General features: G+C 42.9%; 1 protein-coding gene and 1 long non-coding RNA gene across 5 annotated transcripts in view; one reads left to right on the top strand and one right to left on the bottom strand.

Annotated features, from left to right (window-relative positions):
- Positions 1-236: 236 nt before the first annotated feature.
- Positions 237-11,881, bottom strand: LOC147824902 (uncharacterized). Its single transcript, XR_015441828.1, has 3 exons — positions 11,544-11,881; positions 8,043-8,220; positions 237-2,156 (listed from the first exon to the last, which is right to left on the bottom strand). It is a non-coding gene; the product is annotated as an uncharacterized LOC147824902 (long non-coding RNA).
- A 32-nt stretch (positions 11,882-11,913) lies between these two features.
- Positions 11,914-27,941, top strand: part of CUNH15orf40 (chromosome unknown C15orf40 homolog) — a 29,501-nt gene continuing 13,473 nt past the window's right edge. For 2 of the 4 annotated variants that reach the window (XM_087188545.1, XM_087188544.1), the window contains exons 1-3: positions 11,914-12,114; positions 12,977-13,103; positions 14,679-14,806. In XM_087188545.1, the coding sequence (XP_087044671.1) occupies positions 11,971-12,114; positions 12,977-13,103; positions 14,679-14,806 (399 nt within the window). In that variant the 5' untranslated portion in view covers positions 11,914-11,970. Of the gene's footprint in view, positions 12,115-12,976; positions 13,104-14,678; positions 14,807-14,897; positions 15,233-16,389; positions 16,487-27,941 lie in introns of those variants that run through there. The other 2 variants (XM_087188541.1, XM_087188543.1) reach the window with 2 other exon arrangements.

The following is a 27,941-nucleotide window of genomic DNA, read 5'->3' as shown; positions in this document are numbered from 1 at the left end:
ATGTTCCTGCAATTGGGTTAGTAAATGAATTGGTCGCCAAATGAGGAATATAATGTATGTATTATATAGTATTACACAATATTCAGAACAAAGAAATGGTCAAAAGGAAACGTCAATTTGATGACTTTGCTTTTATTTGCATAACTGTCCCGGCCCGCGGGTAAGTCAACGGAGACCCTAGAGGGGGAGCGAGGATGAGAGGGGACAGGGGACACGAGAGATGGAGACAAGACAGGTTTCTGATCAAGTCTCGTTTATTACGGAAGCTGCTACAACATATATACCGTAGGGCGAGAGGGGAGGAGCAAGAGGAGTGTACTGGGGCTACTTCCTTGTTGCTGGGTAGATCTGCAACAAGCCCGGGCATGTCCGTAGAAGGCACTCAAGAGTTCCAGCGGGGGGGGGGGGGCGGCAGGGCCCCCTACAGGTCTTCCCTTTTAAAATTATTTTTTAGAAAAGCGTCAGGAGAGTCAAGCCTGCGGGGGCTGAGCCTGTCTTGGGTCAGAGCAACATGCGTGTCTGCATCGTGCACCTTACCCGTCATCGGTTAACCAGAGAATCGAGGCTCTGGCACCTGTCTTAGGCGGCACACGAGGGCTCTCATTGCATGGCACGCTTGCCCAGTTGCCCGTCATTGGCTTGCCAGCCCGCTCACCAGGCGGGGCGAGAATTTTACGCCGTGGCAGAGATGGAATCGGCCCATGTAGCGTATGTCCAGCCAACATCCTGACAGTAATTTATCGCTGATTTTGACGTACATCTTGGTCTCCACTATAGCTCCAGGGGAAATCACAAGTTTACAAAATCAAAACTATCCGAAGACATTTTAGTTACTAAGATTAACATAGGTTAAAATACAAAGGGGAATACAAGGCTTTCAAATCATATCGGCCTGAACCTCTTATCTAAAAGTCAAAGCGATTTCTACGTATAAGCATTGGTATCCATTGTATGCAGCAGCATGACAATAACAGACAAACACATACAATTGCAATGGCAAGAAACAATTGTTTTACCCATTGTAGGTTGGGTAGCCATGAGGTCAACCATTTAAATAGGTCTCCGCCATCCTCATTATGCACCTTATTAGCCAGGTCTTTCAACTGTTTTATTGTATCATCGATTCTTTTCCCATTGTCAGTCAAATTAAAACAACACATATTTTTTATTTTTTCACAGCCCTGGTGATGAAAAAGCAACAAATAATCTATTGCTGCTCGATTATCCAAAATAGCTTGTCTTTGTTCCTGTAACTTGATTAATCAACGCCAGGGCGGTGGAGGTGGCATTCAATCCTTTTACCACTTTACAGGCTAATCTTCGTACTGCCGCTTCCGCATGCACCCCAATGGACGGCATAGCAACGAAAGACCCTATCATGACTAACACTTCTGCATCAGTCAATAGACCCACATCATCATTACATCCTGGGGCGGTATACAGCGACCACCGTCTAATTCGATTAGGTACAACCAAATCAGTTCTGTCTGGTAATATCACAGCCAGCCGACTCAAGCAACAACGAGTGTCACTCAAGTTGGCCGGAATGTAATTAAAAGTTTCCCTTTCACAAGTGTAAAACCAACCCATTGGCAAAGAGACATGGCAATTACTATACATAATTTCTTGTTCAACATGGCAGGACATGTTTTCCAAACGTTTAACTTGTAGACATTTAGTTGTACAATTTCTGTATACAGCACATTCGGTCTTATTAGACATAATTACCTTAGGTGAATATAATTTGACAGCATTCTTGGGCCTGCGACAAGTAGCAGATCCCCAATTGTAACTATCTGCATATGTGAGATTTTTTCCTGGAATATCTTTAAACAGAGTATAAGGCCGCAATGATTCCAATGGGGTACATACAGGAACGAGGCAACTTCCCAACATATAATGAAAGTTTACATCAGCACTTAGACAAAATTCAGATAAGTTGAGCGAGCCTGCCAACTGAATCCATATATTTTTCATGTGGTCTAACCCTTCTGAAGGCGACACCACCCATACCCTGGTCAGCAACATCAGGGGAACTAGGCATTTCCAGCTCATCCTATTCTTGTTTTCGGATCGTTCATTCAGCCAGATGTCCTTCAAGAGTTCCCTTGTCATTGTGCGCCGGAGGTCCAAACTTTAAATGATGACGATGTTCCCTAAGATCACATGATATAAATTTCACTAAGGAGTCCCTTTGAGGAATTAAGACCAGAACAATATTTTCTGGGTGGCCACTTCTATATTCATCAAAGGGAGTTCCCATCTAAAGATCACTTTAATCTGATAAATTCCAGTGATACCTTGATCCAAGAGAAAAGCATATCTTTAATAAAATAACATCATCAATGTAACAATGGGTGAATATCCCTTAAAGAGAAAAGAACATTTTGAGCTCAATTACATGAACACAGACAACAAATAATAGACAAACATGTAAGACAGTGTAGAACATCAGGGTGTACCCAAACATAACTAGATAAGCTGAATTATATCCTTGCTCATTTTAAATTGGAATTGCGGGCGCCATTGTTAACTGATCAGGATTGGGCAACGTCAGGTCATCGGCATCATCAGCACGCCTATCAACTTGTTTTACTAGGCGTTCTGGGAGCCATCTGGCTGACTTCATTTCCTTGGAATAAATACACACCGATCCTCGGCCCCAGATAAGTACAGGATCGGGCCCGTGCCATGAGTGGTCCAGGGGGTCTTTCCACATCACTGAGGCAAATTGTCGTTGCGTCTCTGGTTGCCAGAAACGATTGGCTGCAGATAAACCTTTGGCATCCAAATTTAAGAAGTTAAGAATGAGTAATGCATGTGATATCAGGTTTCTAGGAGACCCCTTAGTAGGGTACCATTCCCCCTTTTTTATTTTGTTTAAAGTAATTTTGTGTGTGAGATTAGCCCTTTCTATAATGCCTTGTCCTTGAGGATTATATGGGATTCCCGTTATATGTGTTATTTCAAATTGTTTGTAAAAGTTGGAGAAGCCAGAGCTGGTATAGCCAGGACCATTGTCTGTTTTAATTTGTTGTGGACATCCAAGTACTGAGAAGGCAATGAGGAGATGAGCGATGACATGTTTAGTAGCTTCCCCAGACTGCAGGGTGGCAAATATGAATCCACTATAGGTATCAATGTTGACATGTATATATTTAAGATTTTCAAATTCAGGGTAATGCGTGATGTCCATTTGCCAGAGGGCATTTGGAATTAAGCCACGAGGATTAACTCCCAAATGAGGTGTAGGAAGATGAAGAGTGCACGTAGGGCAGGCCTTAACAATTTGTCTAGCTTGTTTTTTAGTAAGCTTATACATAAGGCGAAGCGTGTGAGCATTAAGATGATGTAGTTGGTGTGCCTTTTGTGCCTGGTCAATTGGAATGGGGGCATCAGTATTTATTGAACAGGCCAAAGCTTGAGGTCTTGTAGCTAGGTCTGTTAAGCGGTTGCCCTTTGCGAGTGGGCCAGGTAAGTTAGAGTGGGCACGAAGGTGCCCAATGAAAAAGGATTCGGATCTCTTTTTGATTAGATCTTGTAATTGGAGGAAGAGACCACCAGTCTGAGAAGCAAGTTTGATCAATCCACATGTTTCCAATAAGGGGACAGATTGAGCAATATAAGCACTGTCAGTAAAAAGATTAAGGGCTCGGGCAGGGAATGCAGAAAAGGCCGTTATGACTGCCTGTAGTTCTGTCAATTGGGCTGATGAATGAGCAGTTTGGAATTGAACAATGTTATCGTCCCACACATAGGCAGCCATCCCGGTGGAAGAACCATCTGTAAAAACGGATAGGGCTTCTAGCAGAGGAGAACGAGAAGTGACCTTTGGGAAAATGAAGTCATGTCTGTTAGCAAAGTCAATGAGTTTGTTGGGAGGATAGTGATTGTCCAATAACCCTGAATAAGAAGCGAGAGCAATCGGCCAGGAATCGGTAGTCTGTATAAGCCAATTGATCTGATCTTTAGGGTAGGGTTGGATAATGACATCAGGTTCCTTTCCAAAGTACATCTTTCCATGGTCTCTACCTAAAACAATCAGGTCTGCAACTGCAACATAATAAGGGTAAAAGACCCGCTTAGGGGAAACTGGGAGATGAACCCATAAAAGGGGAGCGGTTTGCCAAAAGACAGCGGTGGGAGAGAGAGAGGTTCTGCAAATGATATATTGTAAAGGAGAGTTATAATCTATAAAGGTAATTGTCTGATTTTGAATGGCTTGTTTTACCATGCCAATGGCTTTGCGCCCCTCGGCAGTGAGCTCCCGAGGTGAAGTGGGGTGGCTATCACCTTGCAGGGTATCATAGAGAGGCTTCAGGTCATGTTTGGTGAGCTTTAAATAGGGCATAAGCCAATTAATATCTCCGAGCAGTTTTTGGAAGTCATTCAGAGTTTTAAGACCGTCCAGCCGCAAGGTAAGCTTTTGGGAGGAAATATGACGTCCCTTCATCTGAAATCCAAGGTAACTGTAAGGGTCCTTTAGTTGAACCTTATCAGGGGCAATCTGGAGGCCACGAGATTCAAGGGCCCGCCGAAGGTCAGCATAACAAGCCAAAACCTCACTTCCCAATTGTCCCGCCACGAGGATATCATCCATGTAATGGATAATATACATTTGAGGCCAATCGTCTCGGGTGGATTGAAGTGCTGCGGCTACAAATGACTGGCACAGGGTGGGACTATTGGCCATGCCTTGGGGTAGCACTAGCCATTGAAAGCGCTGCATTGGGGCGCAGAAATTGGTCGCCGGGAGGCTAAAAGCGAAGTGTTTTTGATCAGCAGGATGTAAGGGAATGGTGAAAAAGCAATCCTTTAAATCAATAATAACCTTATAATATCCAAGGGGGATGGCTACCGGTGAGGGAAGACCGGGTTGTAAAGCTCCCATGAGTACCATAGTTTTATTAACTGCTCTGAGATCTTGCAAGAGCCTCCATTTTCCCGACCGTTTTTTAATGACAAAAATGGGAGTATTCCAAGGGGAATGGCTAGGAATGATATGGCCAGAATGAAGCTGCTCCTGCACCAGCTGTTGAGCTGCTAGTAACTTCTCCTTGGAGAGGGGCCACTGATCGACCCACACTGGATCATCCGAGAGCCAGGTGATCTTTTCAGCATGGACCGCAGGAGTGTCAGCGACCCCTATGGAAAATGGCCCAACCCTGCTCGAGGGGGCCGAGGGACAGGCTCAATGGGGTGAGTAAGGCTAGTAGGGTGTTTTCCCAGCCCTGTTCCTGGAATGTACCCATTTTTAAACATCTGCATAGTGACAATTTCATTGGGGCTGGAAATAATTATCCCCATTTGTGATAATAGGTCTCTCCCCCATAAATTAATGGGTAACCCTGAGATGATATAAGGTTGAATGGTGCCCTGATTACCATCTTGGTCCCTCCAGGTCAGATCTTTGGCACTTTGTTTAGGATTTTGACTCTGCCCTATACCCTTGAGATGGGTGAGGGTGTCCTTCAATGGCCACGCCTGAGGCCAATCCTCTCTTTTTATGATAGTTACATCGGCACCAGTGTCGACCAACCCAGAAAACTGTCTCCCATCTAACCACAAGGTCATAAGAGGCTTTTGTGTTGAAAGTACCTCCGACCAGTAGACATCAGATGAGCCGAAACCCTGGCTGCCTCGGGCGTTTTTAAGAGCCTTATTAGAGGTAGAGAGAAGGGGAAGGAGTAACAATTGAGCAAATCTTTGGCCTGATTGAATGGTATTAATAACTTTGGGGGAAGAAACCATAACTTTAATTTCCCCAGAGTAGTCACTATCAATCACTCCTGGGTAAACCAGCAGCCCATTCATGGTACTGCTGTTTTGGCCTATTATAAGGCCAAAGGTCTCCTTAGGTAAGGGTCCAAAGACTCCCGTAGCAAGGGCCTGAACTCCCATTTCTGGGGTCAATACTGTGTGGGCGGTGGCACTGAGGTCCAATCCGGCACTTCCTTTTGTGGCTCTGACAAGGTCTGAAATGGATTGCTGTTTATTGGAGCAAAATTGAGCGCCCCGTAAATTTGTTTGGAATTGGGGGCCCGGGGCTGGCCCCCCTTCCCGTTTCCCGAATTTGAACCCTGGAGAGGGGGGAGGGGTCGGCCCTGGGCATCAGTCTTGGATCGGCACTCACTCGCCCAATGCCTTCCCCGATTGCATCGGGGGCAGGGCCCTGGGGGCGGAGCGTTGGGGCCCTGCATTTTAGCGGTCAGGCATTCTCTAGCAAAATGGCCGGTGGCCCCACACCGGAAGCATTTATCGCCGACGTGGCGTTGTAAGAATTGTTTGACTGTGAAGCCTTGCATGGCAGCTGCCATGGCAAGGCCCTGTTGGTAAGCGGCCCCAATCTCAGAGCAAAGGCGAATGTAGCCGGAAAGGTCAGTTTTTTTTTTATAGGGGCGGATAGCGGCCTGACAAGCGGCGTTGGCGTTCTCAAAAGCAAGCTGTTTAATGAAATCCGTCCCTGTCTCCGCGCTCCCAAAAATCCGGCCTGCCGCCGTGAGAAGGCGGTGGACAAAGTCCGCAAACGGCTCGTCCGGGCCCTGCCGGATATTAGTGAGGGAGGCACTCACGTCTCCTTTGGAAGGGAGTTTTATCCAGGCCCTAGTGGCTGCAGTCTGAATCTGGGCATACAACCCCACGTCAAATTGCATTTGTTGGTTGTTAGCGGCGTAGGCCCCCTCCCCAAGAAGCATGTCAAGCACCCAACCATTCCCCGCCTGAGTATTGCGTCTAGCGGTCTCTCGACAATTCTCAACATACTCAGATTTCCATAATAAGTAGTCACCTCCTGTAAGGGTGGCACGGGCCAGAGTCTGTCAATCAATTGGGGTGAGCCAATTTTCTGCCACCGATTCTAGAATAGCCATGGTGTAAGGTGCAGTGGCCCCGTACTGAGCCGCAGCCGTTTTAAGCTCTTTAATAACCTTAAAATCAAAGCCGCTATGGTGTCTCCATGCCTGACCCTGTGCGTCAACAGTCTCAGTGACAGGGAAGGCTTCCACGGGCTCAAGTTTTAGGGGTACCCTTGACCCGGACGGCACCCTGGGGGTCGCCCCTCTAATGGGGGGTCGCGGCTTATGGGTGTCCTCTCTAGGGACATTTTCATGAGCCTTGCCTGTTTTTAAGCCCTCAAGCTGGGTAATAAGTTCTTGATGTTCCTTTTCTAACCTTATCTGTTCTTTTAGAAAGTCTATTTTGTCCCAGAGTTCCTTTTGGGGATCAACAACAGGATAGGCCAAAGCGGGAGTGCTGGGGCCTGGATGGATATAAGGAGGGGGGCACCCAGAGCCGCCCCGCAATGTTTCCCCCGCAGACTCGTCAGTTCCGGAGTCCTTTTGGGGTGGATCTGGGGGCGGAGGCAAGCAGCGATAGGCTTGAAGGGAGGGATATAGGGGCGGAACCTCCCGCAAGGGTGGGGCTGCCTTAGAGGCAGTAACGGAGGAAGAGGAAGCGGGGGTCCGGCGAGGCTTTGCCTTATAGGGCTTGGCAGGGATCGCGGCCGTTTGGGATTGGTCCGAGGGAACATTATGTCCGTCGGGGGCGGGATCATCATCACTGTCAAAGGACATCAAGTCCTCTTCCTCGTCTGGCGAGGAAGGCGTGGCCTTAACTGGCCTGGGTCCCGGCGCCATATTGGCGTCCCGGGGAACTGCGTCGGAGTCACCAGCGGGTGTCGGCTCCTCACCACTACGGAGGGCTACCTCCCCAACCTGTATAGCCTGAGCTACCAGTGGATCCCTCGCTTTTTGGGAAATAATATCATTAATCAAATTCCAATATGAGAACGCCGCAATCGGGACCTTCCCGGGCCCGCAAGTGGCATAATAATCCTGGAGAGCCTCCCCCACCTTTTTCCATCTCTCTTCGTCAATGGTTCCCTCAGCAGGGAACCAGGGACAGAGATCTTTAATATAATCAAAAAATTTCAGCAATTGTTTGACTGTAACCTTTACCCCTCGTGCCTGTAATGTCTTTTTGAGACCTTGCACAAACAGTTCGTGCTGACTAATGCCCTGTCCCATAATCGCTGCTCAACTCACCGAGGTGCAAAAAGACGGCAGGTCCACGTCAATCGCAAGCCTCTTCTATGTCGAGTATGCTCTTTGTTTCTCAATCTTAATCTTAGGGCCCCTGAGCAGCGTCCTTCACTGGATCCCCCGTTCTCTGCCCCACGTTGGGCGCCACTTGTCCCGGCCCGCGGGTAAGTCAACGGAGACCCTAGAGGGGGAGCGAGGATGAGAGGGGACAGGGGACACGAGAGATGGAGACAAGACAGGTTTCTGATCAAGTCTCGTTTATTACGGAAGCTGCTACAACATATATACCGTAGGGCGAGAGGGGAGGAGCAAGAGGAGTGTACTGGGGCTACTTCCTTGTTGCCGGGTAGATCTGCAACAAGCCCGGGCATGTCCGTAGAAGGCACTCAAGAGTTCCAGCGGGGGGGGGGGCAGGGCCCCCTACACATAACTTACATGCAGTAGTGTAATGTGTAACAACATAAAACTACAGTACTGTATAGCACAACCAGCAAAAATTAAAATACTGAAAAGTGGACTGTACAAAAAAAAAGACATTGAGTCTATAAACAAGATATACAGAACTGTACCAGAAACAAAAAAAAAAGGGACAGTCATAAGTCCAAGCGGCAAGTCGTAAGTCCAAATACTGCACTCTGGTCATGGGTCCAAACAGTTGTTAAACAGGTAGGTTGCTAAACCAGGAATATTTGTATTGTATTGAGCAAGGGTGGTGATAGTGGACAGCCTTGTCTGCTTCCTAGTTTTAGAGGGAAAACTTTCAGCTTTTCCCTATGATGTTGGTCATTGGTTTGTCAAATGGTTTTTATCACCTTGTGATAAGGCCCTTGTATGGCTATTTTCAAGGTTTTTATCATGAATAGAGATGTTGGGTTTTGTCAAGTTTTTTCTGCATTTATTGATATGATTGTGATTTTTGTCCTTGGTTCTGATTTTTGTCCTGTGGTATTTTACATTTATTGATTTGCATATTTTGAACCATCCTTGCCTCCCTGAAATGAAGCCTGCTTGGTTATTATGTGTGATCTTTTTAATGATTTGTTGCATTCAGTTTGCCAGTATCTTATTAGGAGTTTTGCATCTGCGTTTATTAGAAGATTGGCCTATTTTTTTTTTGGTTGAGTTCTTGTCTGTCCTTGGAATCAAGGTAATGCTAGCTTCCAGGAATGAGTTTGGCAGTAGTCCTTCCCTCTCAATATCATTAGTTTGAGGTGAGATTTGGTGTTAGATATTCCCTGAAGTTCTTGTAGAAGTCAGTAGTGAATTCATTGTGTCCTGCGGTTTTGTTAGTTGGTAGGTGTTTTTTTTGTAATTACTGCCTCAATTTTTTTGCCTGTTATTGAATTATTCAGGGTCCTTCTATCATTTTGGCTCAGTTTGTGTATAGGAATCTGTCCATTTATACTGGGTTCTCCAATTCATTGGAGTACAGGTTTTTAAAGTAGTTGCTAATAATCTGGATTTGGGCAGTGTCTGGTGATTTTGTCCTTTTTCACTTCTAATTGTATCGATATTCATCTTTGCATTTTGGGAGTAAGATTGGCTAAGGGTTTGTCTATTTTTATTCTTATTGCTTCTCGGCCTTTTGGCTAAGATCAAGTGTATTTTGTTTATTCTTTTGAAGAACCAGCTCAATTCATTGTATTTATTTTAGTCTCAATTTCATTAATTTCTGCTGTAATCATAACTTCCTTCCTTGTACTAGCTTTAGATTTGGATTGTTCTTTTTCTAGGACCTTGAGGTGTATCATTAGATTATTTATTTGGGCTCGCTCTGGTTTTTTTTTTCTTCCCATTTTTCTAATGTGGACACTCATAGCTATAAACTTCCCTATCAGAATTGCTTTATTGTGTCCCATAGGTTCTGACATGTTGTACTGGTATTATTGTTTCATTCTAGGAACTGTCTAATTTCTTCTTTGATTTTTTCTGTGACCCACTGATTAGTCAGTATATTTAGTTTGCATATGTTTGCATAATTTCTGTGGTTTCTTTTGCCACTGATTGCTAATTTCATTGCACTGTAATAATATGAATGGGATTTTGATTCTTTTGTATTTTCTTAAGCATGCTCTACACACTTGTATGTCATCTATTTTGGAGAAAGTTCCATGTGCTGCTGAGAAGGTATATTCTGTGTGGGGTAGCACACTTGTTCAAAGGTTTGGTTCAACAGTGATACTTCTTTGTCTTTTCTGCCTAATGGATCTAGCACAGTACCACCCTTAACAATAGAAAAGATAAATATTGACATACAGTATCTATTAAATGCAACAACTATACTACCATTAACAATAGCAAAGAATTCAACAATAATAACATACCATCAATTAAATATCTAAAATAAAGCTTAATAACAGTAAGGATGGAGGGGTGGGGAAAGGGAAAATTAAGTAACACTTGAAAAATAAAAGGAACATGAAAGAAATGTGAGATAAAGGATCCCATTAAGGGTAAAAAAATTAATAGAATTAGATAAAAATAACAAGAACAACAACAAAAAGACAAATGAGTTGTTCTGTTGCTCCAGAGCCCCCTCTGTATACCCTAGGCTATCGCCGCTGTCCAAGCCTATCTGTATTCCTGGTTGTCCCTCCTCACACAGTCAACATCTTACCTATGGAAAGAAACTCCATCCGCTTCCACCAGATTTGCTTGTGCACCTCAGCTTCTCTCTACTCATGTTCATATCTCCCAACTCAGTAATCTTGGGTCTAACTTCCTCTCCTGGCTCATTCCTATCAACTTTCAAAAACTTAACACTCATCCAGTTTTAAGAATACCCTCCGTGTGTTCTCTGCCCCTCCAAACACCAGTTATTCCTTCACGGTTAACTCACTGAATTATTCTCTACACTTATTTCTATTTCCTCCTTCACTGAAACTCACTCTAAATCCTGTGGACATAGTGTCCTTATTTTGCGTGCTTTCTCTGACATTTATCACTTCTGAAGACTCGCTCTTTAAGTACCCTCCCTTAGCTGCCATCACACTGTATCTACCTCTAACCAGTGTCCGTGCTGACTTCTATCCCTGACCTTAGGGTGCATTCCTGGGTGGATGTGCTCCAAGCACTAAGCTCCTGGCTCATCCATGACTTTGATCCCCATCACTTCTCAGAGGAGTCCAGAATCTCTATTACCAGCCCAGATCTCTCAAGCTTGCGTTATATATATATTCAGTTATCTCCTTAATATACCTGCTCCAATGTTCTAATCATCTATGTCTAAATTTGAATCCCTTCAGACTCCCACACTGCTCTTCCACCTCCAAACCTGGGAGTGGGCCTTCACTCTTCGCTCTCCTTCCAACATCCAATTATCCCCCAGCTCAGACAGCTCCAGTTACTGAAGATCCTTACAATGCTCAACTCTCAATCTCTGCTGCAGCTGCTCTCAGGCCACCACTTCCCTCTTAGGTCCCAGATCTTCCTACCTCCGGGGGTCCATGCTGGCCATACTGCAGCTAGTGCTTTCTAAAACAGCACATTGATCTGTGAGGATACCTGGCCTCTTTAGATCCTTCGGCGACTCCATGATCTCCTCTGCTCACTCCTCCAGTTTCACAGCCTGCCATGTCACGTGTCACAGTCTTGCACACTGTGGGACCCTTGGCGTTAGGCACAAAGCAGGCGCGCTGTTGGTGTATGGTGGTGCTCAAGCCAGGCCGCGGATGGGAACCTGTGTGTACCCGTGGGCCCTGTCGACTTTGCTGGACTGTTTAGGAGTGACGGAAAACTGACTGTGCGTCCTTTGCGGCTCTTCCAGTCCTTTCAAGAACCCTACTCTGCAGTCCAGGAAGCCGGCTTGCATCCGCCAGGCGCAAGATGGCGATCTCGGATAGGAGCGCAAGCACGTTACGCTAGGGCCACGCCCCTTCGCTGCGTGCGCAGGCGCAGAAAATGGCTTCCGGCGCCCGCCACTTGGGATAGGATGCAGAGCTTCAAGAGTGGGCTAAGGAATCTTCTGGAACGAGCGGGTGCTTGGGGCTCGGTGCGGCCCCCTCTTGGTGCAGAGATGCCTAAGAAAGCCGGTGCGGCGAGCAAGGCTAGTGGCGAGTCCCGTTGCGCGGAGAAGGTGGGCCGCAGGGCCAGTCCCGAAACGCGGAGTCTTGCGAGTGGCGCGTCTCAGAGCTTGGTTCCTACTCCCGCTTGTTCCCCGCCCGGGGCGCCGCCGCCTCTCCCCCGGCCGCGCGCTTCCACTTGGGGGGATGCGCTCGTCCCAATCGCTGCGCTGCAGACTCCAGCGCGCCCCAGACCCTCCCCTGCGCCGCCTCCCGCCGGCGCTGCCCGGCCCTCCCCGGGCTCTCTGGACTCAGCGCTGTGCACCGTGTTGGGTTCGTCAGCCCCCCTCCCTCACTACAGTCCTAAGACCACGGGTCCGACTCATCCTCATCGATCCGCGCGCCGGCCACTGCCCTAATGAGTGAATGAAAAGCATGGCCTTTAAATATCAGTCACTGATGTTCCTTCCTCCCCGTCCCATATACTCACTTCAGTTTGCGCTGCATCATATGCAAAGATAGTAAACTGGGAGAGGGAGGTGACACATGCCTGTCATCCCAGCACTGGGAGACTGAAGTGAGAGGACCCCGAGTTCAAGCCCTGCAGGGACAACCTAGTGAGACTTTCTCAATTTAAAATTTAAGAGGAGGGGCCGGACCTGGGGACATAGCTCAGTACGGGGGTGGGGGATGAATGATAAAGGGTAAGATCTTCCTCTGACGCGGGAAAAGCAGTTTGGGGGGCTTGATGGGAAGGTCTCGTGGAGTAATTGATGAGTTGTGAGTGTGTGGGAGAGCATAGATGTCCGGAGGTCCTGGACAACCTGATAAGCCTAGTTTGTTTTGGTTCAAGATGAAGGTGAGTAGGGTGGATCAAATTTAATACGTAGGAACGCATTTTGTAACCCGTGTAAAGTGTGCTTGTTTTCGTTTTAGGGTAACAGCCAGAACAAGGCACCAGAGAGACCACCTCTTCCATTGGGTCCTGTGGCAGTTGATGCCAAAGGTTGTGTCACCATAGCCATCCATGCCAAGCCTGGCTCCAAGCAAAACGCTGTGACAGGTATGTGTGAACACTGTGATAGGACTGTGGGAATAGTGATTTGTGCCTTTCACCCTCCTGCCTCCTCATTTAGCTGACCACTTGTCCTGTGACAGTGGAGTATATCTTTTACATCTGCAGTTAGAGGGTTCTCCATTTTAAAATTAGGTTCTCATGTTAAAGGTATATGAAAGTGAATATATTTAAGTTTTACCAAGTTAGATGAAAACCACTTTATCTATACTTTCTAAAAAGTACCACTACCCTAGATCAGTGGTCCCCAATATTTTTGGCACCAGGGACCTGTTTTGTGGAAGATGGTTTTTTCTGGGGTGGGCAGGGGTTGGAATGATTCAAGCACATTACTTTTTATTCTGCATTTTATTTCTGTTATTATAATTTATGATATAAATAACTATTACAATAGATTGTTATAGGGAGCATGGAACCTAGATTCCTCTGATGCACAGTTCACAGTCAGGCTCGTGTTCCTCTAAGAATCTAATCCACCACTGATCTGACAGAAGTGCTGCTCTGTCAGTAATGCAGGCAGCTATAAATACAGGTGAAGCTTTGTTTACCCATCCACCACTTGGCCTCATATTGTGGTTCTGTTCCTGAGACCTGGCCCTCCTCCAGGTACCAGTCCATGGCCTGGGATTTGGGGATTCTGGCCTAGATTATTCTTAGGTTATCCTATTCCAAACCTGGAGGCACAGACCAGAGAAAAAAAGAAACGTTTTGGTCTAGTTTAATGATTGCTGGCCTAAGGAGGGGGAGAAAACCTGTGATCTGCAACCTTTCATTAATTCCTGTGTGAACTTAAAATCATTTGAGAACCACTGATCTGAATTCTCCTGAAAAAAAAGACCATTCAGGGCCGGGGATTTAGCTCAGTGGTTTCGCTGCCTGCTGCTCAAGCACAAGGACCCAAGTTTAATCTGGTACCAAAAAAACAGCATTCAAAATATGTGTCACTCGGGGTGTGGTTGCACCACCCACTGTGATCCCAGTACTCAAGAGGTCAAGGCTGAACTTGCCTCAAGTTCAAGACCAGCCTGGGCTACATAGTGAGCTCAAGGCCAACCTGAACTACAGTGGGAGATCCTGTCTCAAAAAAAGAAATGTGTCATGTAAGAGATGAGCCTAGCTTGGTGTTGTCCTTTTCGTGATGGAACCCTGAATATCCGTGTACATTCTTGTGAGCTGCCTTGTCCATGCACTTCCTCAGACACATTGCTGGGGCTGAAGCCCAGCTTCTCCAGCTGCAGGCTTGAGTTCTTCCTGTAGAGCAAGTGCAGCCACCTAAATCCAAGACACTTCTCAGAATGCTAGGGTGAGCAGGGTAGGGTAAGGTAAGTCTTGGTTTTCCTTTCTGAATTTATTTCATGTATTGGTAGAGGCATATTCATCATGTTTATGTTCCCTGAAGTGTGATTAATCACTCTAACAGTTTTTTGTTTTAGTTTAGTTTTGGTACTGGGAACTGTATCCAATTTGACAGTTTTTAATTGAAAATCTGGCAAAACCCTTTTACAAAATTTCCTCATTTTACAAAGAAAACTCAGGGATAAAGTTCACACCATTTCATTCCAGATCTGACCACTGAAGCTGTAAACGTAGCAATTGCAGCCCCTCCATCAGAGGGAGAGGCCAACGCTGAGCTCTGTCGGTATCTTTCCAAGGTCTTAGAACTCAGGAAGAGTGATGTGGTATTAGATAAGGTAGGTCTCTCTCTTTAAACACCTTTGATTATTACATGTCAACCATGATTCATGAAATATTTTTTTTTTTTATTTTTTTTTTTGGTACCAGGGATTGAACTCAGGTCCTTGTGCTTGCGCAGCAGGCAGTGAAACCACTAAGCTAAATCCCCGGCCCTATGATTCATGAAATATTGATTTGTTTTCTTCAAATAATTTGGAAAGCCAGTTTAACTCACATATTTAAGCACAAAAATCTGTGAATTCTTCCTATTTAGTCTCCATTTCTATTGCCTTAGTCTTTATTCAGGTTATACATTCTCTTTATTTATAGTCCTTAATTGCCATCATTTCTAGCACTTTCTCCTAAACCTATTCCTGAACCTGCTGTCAGATCAGTCGTGCTCACTTTTTCTTTCAAGACATCACCATACCAGGGGTGGGGGGAAGTCAGAGGGTGGGGGGGGGAAGGGGAAATAAAAATGATTAAGATGTTATATATACCAGTTCCCAAGATGAATGTAATTATTATGTATTGTAAACATATACTAATAAAAAAGACATCACCACACTAAAAAAAAGAAAAAGGTTCCACTTGTTTGTCATCTCCACTAGTGAGTCTATCAGATATTTCTGATCACCCAACGTTGACTTTCTCGCTCAGAGAAGCTTATTAGGAAGATAGTCGTTCATGTGAAGTCAGTCATGCCTGCCATGGTTTTGTACTAAAATTACTTGAGAATCATTTCTAAGTACAGGTTCCTGGACATAACCCTAGACATACTGAAACAGTGGGCCTCAGCCATGTTTATATCTTTAAAGCTACTCGTTTTCCAGTGCTACACTATATAGCTCATATCCCAGCTACATTCACAGTCTTTAATAAACTGCACCTAAAAATCCATCTCATCGGGCCTTTTCTCAGCAACATTCACAGTCTTTAATAAACTACACCTAAAAATCCATCTCATCTGGCCTTTTCTCTCATCTGCTCAACCTACTGCAGGTCCTTTCTGATTTCCCGCCCAGGTACCTGCTGTGACAGACACACTCCTGAAAGGTGTTCCCAACTCTTCGACCTGTGCAGATTCTGCCCACTGACATAAATCACTGTTCACATTTTATCTTTGAAAGATGTTTGAAAAACAAATCCTTTTAGAACTTTTTGAACGTGTGAAATCATAGCACTTGGGTATGTGGTTATTTTTGGAATTTTTAGAAAATGTTTAACAATATAGAGAATAGCAATTTGTTTACATTTAGAATTATTTTTATACCAAGTTTATTTAAATGTACAGTATTTATTTTGGTAGTTTAAAATTATTTTTTAAACAAATGAATTACTTGAAACTATGAAATTTTAATGCCAAGAGCTTTTATTATTATAGAGTGCTTTTATTACCATAGATATAAAGGTAAAGGCCCTGGCAAGGTGTAAAAATCTGTAGTAAGGTAGAAGCTGAGAGGTCATCCTTGGTTAGACCAGAAACTGCCAGTAAGTGCAGCTGAGCCTTTGGTAGCCTGTCTGTATGGTCCCCACCAAGACCATGTCTGCTGTCCCTGACAGCATCACAATGTTGAGTGCTTTTTTGTCTTTGGTTCAGGGTGGTAAATCTCGTGAAAAGGTGGTGAAACTTTTGGCCTCTACAACTCCAGAAGAGATCTTGGAGAAATTAAAAAAGGAAGCTGAAAAAAAATAAAGTAAGAAATGAAAAATACATCCTTGAGGGACTTTTTTATTCCTAATGATGCAGAGGATGCTAAATAGGAAAATATATTTAATATACAAAAGAACAGGAGAAGATATATTTATATACATATATGAATCAAATTGTTATGTCAAAAACACAACAATTTTAAAAGTACTATACGTTGAATATAGGTTCTAAAATCCCTGACCCCAAACAGCCTGAAACTTGTTACTCTGGTTTCAAGTTACAACATAACCGTTGGAAAGGATATTCAGGATGACCTGATTGAGTTCCTTGCACACCGTGATTGAGCCTCTGATATCCAGAAGCTGGGAGACTTACTCAGGATCACACCATACAAGATGGCAACTAGAACCCAGGTCCTTTGATTTCTTGTTGAATGAAGTTATCCTGACTAAACTAAAATGATAATATGGCCACATTGTTTCTGGAACACTGGGAATTGCCTTCTAATCCAGGTTACAAGTGACAAAGGAGAACTCATCATACTACTTTGTAGTTTTATATTTAAAGATGTTTATCTAAGTGCAAAAATGATTTTTTAAGTCTTTTAAAGATTACATGGAGTTTTGTTTTGTTAGTGGTACTGGGGATTGAACCCAAGATTTTTACACTGAGCTACGTCCCCATCTCTTTTTTTAAATTTTGAGGCAGAGTCTTGCCAGGTTGCCCAAGCTAGGCTCGAGCTTGCATTCTTCCTGTCTCAGCCTCCCAGAGTGCTGGGATTACAGGCATATACCAAATGCCTGGCTAAACTACATGGACCATTTTGTGAAAAGGTAAATAAAAATAATTATTTTTGAGAAGTCACTGAATTTTCTTCCTCCTCAGTAATAACTTACAGGCTTAAAATCCAGTAATTCTTATGAATCACCAAAGACTCTTAAAAGAAGTAAAAGGACCTGGAAACTATTTGCAGCATTTGTAAAACCTGTTAGAAATTATGTGTATTTTAAAGCTGAAAAAGATAATAAATACTTTTTTTTACATACTTAGTGCAAGGTATAGTAATTCAGTAAATAACAATTACCTTTGCTGATATGTAGCTCTGTGCTTTAATAAGTATGTGAGAAAAAGGTACTAATGGACATGATCATCAAAGATACAAAATCTGTAAGAAGGACCAATAAAAAAAATTCTTGATGAGAAAAGAGCTGAGAGGTAGAAACTACTCCTCTGGTACAACCCTTATTTTGTTGATAGAAACCAAGGACTGGAGAAGTTTGGTGCTTGCCCAAGATCACAGTGGTCATGAGTGGCAGAGCTTGGTTTAAACTTCACTGCACTGTCTTCTAAGCTGCTCTGCTACCTACCTCCTGTGTGCTTCAGCTGGAGATGGGCTTGGCTTGAGAATTTTCCCATTCAGCCCTTCCGGTGTGTGCTGTGACGGCACTTGGCTTGTGGTTTTACATGGCTCACTGTGGCAATGCTTTCTTGGACAGGGGACAGAAGCACAAATCCACCTGGCTTAAATTATAAAGGGTGCATGCCTATGATCCCAGCCCTCTGGGAGGCTGAGGCAGGACAATTACAAGTTTGAGCCTAGCCCAGGCAACTGAGAACCTGTCTCAAGACGTAAAAAGGGAAAGAGATGTAGCTCAGTGCAGAGGCCCTGGTTTCAGTTCCTGGTACTGCGACAAAATAAAATTAAGGATATATTCATACATTCATATACCTTTATGGTCCAGAGGTGGACTGGGGGGCTAGGTTGACTCAGTTGTCTGTTTAGTAATACCAGCTTCATCCTTAGGCCTGTTACCTTCACGGAGGGAAAAGGCCATGTCACAGGTTTCACATTCACACATCATCCCATCCAGCAGGCAAAAAAGGCAGCTCAGAAAAGCTGGTATTTCTCTCCCCAAAACTCAGCCTCCCCTTATAACTTGCCCAGGTTATGACACTTGAAGTTTCTTTTTTTATGGGGCAGGGGTGGTGCTGGTGGTCACAGGAAGTTTCTGAACAAGCCCTTGTGGTCAAGGAATGTACCGTGCTGTAAGTTCCCTGAGCCAGTGACTGCAGGAGAGAATTCCCAAATCATTTTAGGCCAACTAAGGCCCATCCTAGAACTAGAAATATGGTTGTCATACTTAGAATCAAAGAGTAGAGAAATGGGTACCAGAATAAAATTGGGAAAAGTTACAAAGAGAGAAAAAGAACAGAGGCTGAATGGGAACCAACAATTTCCATTGCAGTAATCTATTTACTTCATTTTAAATGCTCATATTTTAAAGTGGGAACTTTTTTGTCTAATCAGGTTTTTTTCTTTAGAAAATAACAAGATTTTCTAACAGGAGACAATCATAGTACACTTTATTATAAAAAACTTGTCAGAGTCAGGCATGGTGGCCCACCTGTAATCCCAGCTACGTAAAAGCCAAAGGCAAGAGGATAACAAGTTCAAGGCCTGCCAGGGCAACTTAAGGAGACCCTATCTCAAATTTTTAAAAGGCTTAGGGATGTAGCTCGGTGCTAGGGAAGCCCTAAGTTGAATCTTCAGCAGGGCTACATTCCAGAAGAGTCCTGTCTCCCCTGTAAGTGAGGTAGACTTCAAATAGGGCTTTTGCCCACGAGTGACAGATTACAGCGAAGGCTTGGGTATCTTGGCCTGCCACAGTTTACTTATGCAGCTTTCTTCAGCTGGGTCTTGGTCTTCCCTAAGAATACTGATGTACATCCAAGTGTAAGGTCAAGCACCAAGGACACGAAATCTCCAACCTCCATAACATTGTTCTAGTAACACATCTGTAGCCTGGCTCACCTCCGTTAATTTAAAGTGAATACTGGCTAGCCATTCTATAAATTGACCTGATTATATTTTCTTTTTGTCTTGTACTGTCCTGAGCATCCTGGCTTTGAGGCAGCCCATAAGTGAAGTTTGAAAGATAAGTTATGCTGACTCGTACTTTGGTGATCTAGCCCTGTACCTGTCACCCCCCCCCGCCATAATAAAAGATAAGCACCTCTGCAGAAAGGGTTCAGTAATTAATAACTTGGGTACTTACACTGTACATTGACAGAACTAGAGAAGGAGATCCCTGGCTCATTCTGCCTTGGAGGTAGGCACCGATTTTGGACTCCTGATTGTTGGCTGCCACACCTCTCTCTTGGACACTGGAGAGAGAATCTGAGAATATGAGTGGCACCTTTGCAATATGTAGTTTGATAGCTAGAAACTCACAAATTTTAGAAGGCAGTTTTCTGGCCTATGAGCTACCGGTATGCCCCTCTTAGATTCAAGGGATTTGATTAAATAGTTCCATAACAGGCAGAAAATAAATTTTAGGATCCACCGTGGCTCTGAGTTCAGATTGTTTTAATGTGACTTTCACTTACAGCCAAGAGGTGGCACTATAATACAGAGCAGAGAGCCACATATAATTTGATGAAAGGAATTCTTTCCCTTTGAAGTGAGCCAGCACTATTAAGATTTCTGTTCTGCACAGCCACAAGGGTCTCACATACTCTGATCCACCTGGTCTCTGTAGAGACATCCCTTAGTAAACCCCTCCTATCTTCAGGAGTTTATCTCAGGACAGTGTCATGTGCAGTCAGCACGGTCTTGAGTACTTTCCCTTAAGTGCATCTTTCAGGAATCCCATATAGTCTTTCTGAAAATGCAGTTTGGCTGGACAGTTGCGAAGAAACTAATTTCTAATCAAGATGCAATCTTGTCACTTGAAGTGAAGAACACACCTGAAAAATAGGCTGTACAGTGGGTTCCTCTAGTGAGTACATTCTGTCCACTTGGGAGAGCTCTTGAAGGCTGCTCTTAGAGAGCTTGAGATCAGAAAGCCATGACTGGAGCTCCCATTTTTGCTGGTTGCTGGGAACGACCTATTACTTTTTTTTGGTACTAGCGATTGAATTCAGGGCTTTCACACTGAGCTACATCCTCAGTCTTCTTTTTTTTTTTTTTTTTTTTTTTGAGACAAGGTCTCACTAAGTAGTAAGCTTCCTAGGCTGAGCTCAAACTTGAAATCCTCCTGTCTTAGCCACCCAGAGTCCTCTGAGATTTTAGCCAGCCTGTCTGTTCTGGATCAACACTGGAGACAATGGCCCTTCATAGCCAGGAACTCTTTCTGGGCTATAAAAAGACCATCTGCACACAGAGACTTCAGAAAATTCTTAATAATCAATTGGTAGGGTTTTTAAGTATCTTATAACCCTAGCTATTTGCCTCAGGGTCCATCTAGTCCCCTTTATAGATAGAGTTTGCACACAGATGAATCCCCAAACTTTACAGCCACAAGTTAGACTCCTTGGTCATTTCTACATGAAATTCATCTCGGTGACACAGACAGTCAAGTAGCTTGCAAATTGTTTCAAAGCCATCGATTTCCTCAGAGATGCCTAGGGAGATTGGGGCACTGTGGCAAATAAGAGCTAGGCAAGGCATCAGAGTTACAGGCCTGTAATTCTATTCATCTGAAAGCTGTTCTGTCTCATCCAAGAGCAGCTTCTGAGCACTTGAAATGTGGCTAACTGGATTTAAAAAGAAACAACAGCTTCAGACAAACAAGGCCATGTTAGAAACAACACAACAGGGAAAAGGCTAAAAGTCAGGTATGGAATTTAGAGGGCAAGAGAGAAGAATGAGCAAAGAAAGAAAACGACAGCTATAGAAGTCCAAAAAGAATATCAACATACACATAATAGGGGTCCTGAAGAAGAGAACCAGAGAAATGGGACAGAACAAACATTTAAATATAGAATCAAGAAAATCCTGAAGAAATAATGACAAAGAGCAATCAGTAGACAAACATAGTTCTGTCATTTGAAGGATTAAAAGAGCCTGTGACCATCCAGACAAAAGGTTGAAGTCACACAGCAAGGGAGACACATGTTGCTGATGGGAATGTGAACCTCTAGTGTTTTTAAAAGTGCCCACATTTCTTAAAATTAAAATTTATCTTTTCTAAAAAATTCATTTAATTTATTGGTACATTTTAGGTGTATAATATGATGACATTCATCATTGGGAATTTATACCTTTACATGATATATCTTGGTTCTTATTTTATCCCCATTCCCAGGCCCTCCCATCACCTCCATCCTTCCCTATTTATAGACTTTGCTTCTGTTTTTTTCCTTTTCTCTTATTTTTTCCTTTCCCTTCTTTCCTTTTGCCTAACCCTCCCACTTCCCCTTTCCCTTCCCTTTTGGACCTTTTCTTCCTATTTCACATCTGTTATACATTTTGATTCTCATTTATACTTTCAGTTTCCCCCACTAGAGAAACTATTCAGTATTTACACATGTGTGTCCTATTTCACTTAAAAGAGTGTGGCCTCAGTGCGCATCCATTTAGCCATGAATGTCTCTAGTTTCTCATTCTTTATGGCACAAAGAATCAAACAACTGGGAACTTATCTTATTAAAAAGCTTCTGCACAGCAAGAGAAATCACCAAGAGTGAAGAGACAATCCACAATGCGAAAAAATTTTTACCAGCTGTTCCTCAGAAAAAGGTCTGCTATCTGGAATATATAAAGAACATTAAAAAAATAGAACTCCTGGGCCGGGGATTTAGCTCAGTGGTTTCACCGCCTGCTGCACAAGCACAAGGACCCAAGTTTGATCCCCGGTACCAAAAAAAAATCAGAACTCCCAAATTTAAAGACCCAATCCAAAAATGAGTGTCTGAAATGAACAGACATTTCTCAGACAAAGAAGTAGAAACAGCAAATAAACATTAAAAAAAATGTTCAACGTCACTGGTCATCGCAGAGATGCAAATGAAAACAATGCTGAGATTCCACCTCACTCCAGAAAGAATGGCTGCTATCAAGAAATCAACCAATAACAAATACTGGTGGGGTTGTGAGGAAAAAGTAACCCTTCTCCACTGTTGGTGGGAGTGTAGACTGGTGCAACCACTGTGGAAATCAGAATGGAGATAGCTCAAAAAGCTAGGATCAGAGGTCCCATTTGACCCAGCTATTCCCCTCCTGGATATCTTCCCAAAAGAATTAAAAGCATCATACCACAGCGATATATGCACACCCATGTTTAAAGTAGCACAGTTTGTAATAGCTAAATCTTGGAAATAGCCCAAATGCCCATCAACTGGTGACTGGATAAAACTGATCTTTTAACCCAGTAATTCTATTTTGGAGAGTATTCCCCAGAATACATAAAAACACACACACACCTACACAGCAACATCCTTAGTATGGGCAAAAAAGAAACACTCTCATATAAGCAATAGCAAATCCATACTATGTAATATTAAAATTAAATAATTAGTTTTTAACTTACAGCTACTGACCTAGAGTTATGTTCATTATAGTCTGTTAAATTTTATGTGTGTATATATAAAATATATAATCTATATTAGGAAGAAAGGAAAAAATATAGCAAAAGAAGCAACAGGTTGGATACAAATTACTTGTTTTTATGTTTCACCTTTTATTTTTTAAAATCATATTTAATATTTATTAATAAGCACATGAAAGAGAAGTCATTCCTTCAAATAGTTTATGCTTCATTGTCACCTTTTATTTTTATACACAGTACACTAAGGAAATTTTTGAATGAGAAAAATGCAAACAACAAAGCTTTGCCTTTAGTAAGTAGAGCAGGTTTATTTACTTAGTTTAGACAAAGAGCCTGGAGACTCTTTAGGGAATTAAAGGAGCTGGCAGTGGAAAAAAACCATGAGATCATCATCACTTCCTCCCCTGATGCCCTCTCGGGAGAAATCACTGAAACTCAGAGAAAAATCTAACTGGTAATTAATACATGGAGTGCTCTGCCCCTTAGGAACAAGAATGAAAACACCAGCTGAACTGGCCTATAAAGACACTGATGAAAATTTTGAACTGAACTGCTTACATCCAAGTCAACCCACAGATGCTCCCTCTAACTCTGGAGGCACAAACCTGACCCTGGCCAGGCACCTATTATGTGCCTTGTCTAGTGCTACTTTATATATGACGATTTTTCAAAAAATTTTTTATTTTGCAATTGATGTATAATATTTGCACTTATGAGGTACCATATTATAATTTGATACATGTATAATATGTATAATAACCAAATCAAGATAATTAGAATTTCCATCTCATATTATTTGTTAGGAACCTTCAGACTCTTCTCTGGTTATTTTGAGATGCATAATTAGTAGCTGTAGATTATGGTGATCCTACTATGCTAAAGAGCATTAGAAGTGCTTCCCCTCCCTCAACAATATTTTATTACTGCCCACCCTGGCTCTATACTCCTTCCTACTCCCCTTCATAGCTTTATACTCCATTCTATTCTCTACTTCTCTGGGATCATCCTTTTAGCGTCTGCAAATGAGAACATGTATTTGTCTTTCTGTGCCTGGCTTATTTCACTTTACGGTGTCCTGTAGTACCAACCATGTTGCCACAGTGACAGGATTCCATCCTTTTAATGTCTGTGCTTTCACTCCAGGGAGTGGTCAGGTCACATGTTAGTGGTTTTGATGGAAGGCTTGTCTTGGCTAACCGCTCCTTTTATCCTGTCCTATAAATCCAAATCAGAGTGGTACTATCTATAGCTTTTCTAATCCAACAGATAAGCAAGCTTTTTAGAGGTGAAAATCTCTCTGGTGCCCAAAGGCCTTGCATGGTTACAGCTGGAGAGTTACTTCCTCTTCATTCCTTGTGGTGCAGCCTGACTGTGGGCACCCATGCAGCCTGCTTGGCCCTGCACCATTCTCTCCCAGAATGTCCACAGTGCAGGGGCTCTCTCCTCCCATCCTTATTTTCCTAAGAGTTAGTCCCTGCAGATAAGAACCAGACCTCTAGAAAAGAAGACATAATTGCTCTCAAGGTTGCCTGAGAGTCTAGTGGTCTAATCTACAAGTGGGACTTGTTGACTTGGCTTCCATAACAATTTAACACAGCAGGAGCCAGATCTTTGTGTAAAGGATCAGAATGTAAATACAGGTGTGATAGAATATGGTGAAAATTTTTTTTTTATTACAGCAAAAGTCAGATTGCCAGGGCTGGGGATTTAGCTCAGTGGTTCTGCTGCCTGCCTTGCAAGTGCAAGGTGCCAAGTTCAATCCCTGGTACCAAAAAAAAAAGTCAGATTATCATTAATCCCCCTCAGAATCCACACCCCTTGCTTTGAACACTTATCCTATCATTCTTGCCACTTTCGGAAATATTTTTGGAAGTTCACTTTTATGTCTTTAGTTGCACTGTCATGGCTGCCTCTATGTCCTGAATCAATTCAAAACATTTACCTTTCACCATCATTTTGACTTTGGGGAAGATCTAGACATCACACATGCCAGATTGGGTGAATAAGATGGATGCAGAGACACCGTGATGTTTTTAGGAGCCTGCCAGCAGCAGCATTTACTATATTTTTTATTGTATCTCAAAGACATTCACAAAAAGGACTTCAGAGCTTCTTCAGAAAGTATCAAGAACAATGGTGTAAGTGTGTTTGAAGCAAGGGGAAGTAAATTGAAGGAGATTAACGGCAGTGGGTCTTTTACTGTGATAAATTTTATCTAAACACACCATATTTTTTTAGTCAACCTGTGTATATCTGAATACTGAAATGTTAATCTAAATACTAGCAATATTAACTTCTCCCAAGGTTAAGAGTGTTTTCTCCTGTTGGTCTTAGTTCACTACAAGTTTAAAACTTGATAATTTTTGAAGCATACCTTGTTAAATTTATAAACCGGAAAGATTCTTTCAGTGATGCTATTTATGGTTTATATCTAGACGTCCCCCCAGAGCCTCATGTGCTCATAGGTGGGGGTTTTGGGAGATGACTGGATCATGGGGGCATGATAGTCATCAATGGATTAGTTCATTGAGGAGTTTATAGTTAAATACGATGCAGGTAGGTGGAGTCTGGTAGGAAAAGGTGGGTGTCTGGGAGCATGGCCCGGAAGGGTGTATCTTCTTCCAACTCTCCGTTTGCTCTGCTTCCCGGCTGCCAGGACAGGACAGCTGCAGCTCTCCAGTGCCCAACTGTCTCTGTCATGCCATCCTGCCTTAGAGCTGGCTGATAGTGCAGGATTGAAACTTCTAAAACATAAGCCCAAATAAATCTCTCCTCCTTTGTGTCAGTTATTGAGTCCCAGTGATGAGGAAAGTGACTAAGACAGAACCATATAATTTTTTCACATAAAATTAACCAAAGCCTATTTAGTATTTTAAAGCCCTTATATATATTTATACACTCAGTATTCTTCTTTGGTTAAAATAACTAAAAAAATCAGAATAGGCTTTTCTGTGAATAGAAGAGTTTATATATAATTCCCTTTGTCTGATATTAGTAGAGTAAGTACGTTCCCAGCTACCATTTCCAGGTAGCAAGTCCAGTGGTCTCAACAAACTCCCTCAGCTAGGGAGTTGTTATTTCTATGGAAAAAATTTTTCTCTCTCACTATAGACAGTGCTAAGTCAGTGGCCCAGAGCATAGATATAGGTACATACATACTCAAATCTATGTTTGGGTTCTGCTACAGTTTGGATCTTGCATGTTCCCAAAAGGACCATGTGTACAAGCTTAAGTCCTTGGCCCATGTTACTACTGAGAGGTGATGGAACCTTTGAGGAATGGGGCCTGTGGGGAGGAAGTCAGATACTGAGGGGACCCTATCTCTTTCCTGTCTCTAACTTCCAAACCACCACAAGGTGAACAGGTCTTCTGAACTGACACATGCAACTGACAAGCTCAAGAACATTGAGGCCAACTTACCATGGACTGAAACCTCTGAAACCATAAGTCAGAGTAAACCTTTCCTCCTTATAAGTTGCTTGGCTCAGGTATTTTGTTACTTAACAGAATGCTAATGCAAGTTCAGTTAATAAAATAGAAGAGTAGAAAATTTTTGAAGTGTAAAAATACTGCATTTAGGAACAGTGTTTTTATTAGAGTTAAAAATTAGTGCTGTCAGTAACTTCAGAGTGAAAGATCATTTCCTTCTGTTTTAACATTGTGAACTTAAAACTGACAGTCAGTGTGGGGACACACACCTGTAGTCTCAGCTACTTGGTAGGCTGAGGCAGAATCACTTTGAGCCCAGGACTTCTGAGCAACATAGACCCGTTTCTTAAAGGGGAAAAAAGAAACTGACATTTCATTACTCTTTTTTTTGGTACTGGGGATCGAACTCAGGTCCTTGTGCTTGCACAGCAGGTGGCAAAACTACTGAGCTTCATTACTCTTAATTCTATCACAGTTTTATGTTTCCTTTTAGCCATAAAATACAAAAGGAAAACTACAACTTTGTTGAGCATTAAAAGGAATGCAGCTTTGAAAACTAAAACACTGCTAGGAATCTTCCTGGACATCTTTTTGCTATAAGGTTTCAAGAAGCCAAACACTATTCCCATAGCAAGGTTATTACACCTTGAACACCCCAAATCCCTGTAGGACTCAAAAACTAACCAAAGACAAAAGACTCTAGATCAAGTCTCCACCAAGCTGTTCTCAAAGGACATTAGTCAACATTTGACATTTTAAAATCAGTGCCAATTTTTAAACAGCAAATGCTGCTAATTTTAGCTCAACTTTTACATAAAGTTTCTTCCACATTTGAAATGTTTGTCATTGCCTGGAGGATACAACTTGCTATCTTTTCCAGTTCACAGATAAATTCACATAAAGAGATAGTCACAATCTGCTTAATTCTCAAGGTTTCCTGTCCTTCCTTATCTACTATCAGTTAATCTTTGTCCTTCGTATCAACACTCTGCTTCAGTTTACATACTTTCCTGGCACTGCTCCAGCAAATGCTTATGTTGCACCTATTATGTGTCCCTGGTGGTTTAATGGTCATAATTCTAGTTTTTATTGTTAAGCTCTTCCTTTGGTCACTCTTCTGTAAGGGTGGTAGGGTAGGTATTGTTCCCACTTTTACAAGTGAGCTAATAATCTTAAAGTTTAAGTCATTTTTTTCAAGGTTATGGACCTTTTTAAGGCAAGACTGGAAGCCAGGACTCCATATGCCTAATGCTGTGCGCTAGTACAATAAACTATTTTAAATTCTATGTAACATTTTAATTTTTTGTTCACGCGCAGATTTTTTTTCATGATACTGTTTTATGAAACAGAAACCATGCTTTTATTTCTTCCTTTTTTTAAGCACATAGGGCAGTCTAATAGTGGCTGCTGCCAAAGAACAAAAAGCTACCACTAGTAGAGATTATTCATGCAAAAATGCAGATACAACACATGTTAAAAGGACTTTCCCTAGTTTTTCAAGTAGGGCTGATAGTCAAGCCATGTGTACCCTGGCTGTACCAGATGTTACATATTTAAATAGTGTTGGAAAATTTCTGAGCATCTTGAAATGTATCCCTCACTCCAGTCTTGTCTCTTGAGTCTGCAGCTCTCCATACCTGGTGTTAGCAGCTGGCACAGCAGAGGGCGCTGTTCTTCAGCTGCTGTCCTAGCTAGTTAATGCTTGTGTTTATCAGTTCATAGATATTTTTGTGTTTGGGT

Source organism: Heterocephalus glaber, unplaced genomic scaffold (assembly GCF_053883595.1).
Source record: "Heterocephalus glaber isolate CG9 unplaced genomic scaffold, H.glaber_assembly_v1.0 deba00001531, whole genome shotgun sequence".
In the NCBI taxonomy this organism is placed as follows: domain Eukaryota; kingdom Metazoa; phylum Chordata; class Mammalia; order Rodentia; family Bathyergidae; genus Heterocephalus; species Heterocephalus glaber.
This window is presented reverse-complemented; position numbering and strand designations above follow the sequence as displayed.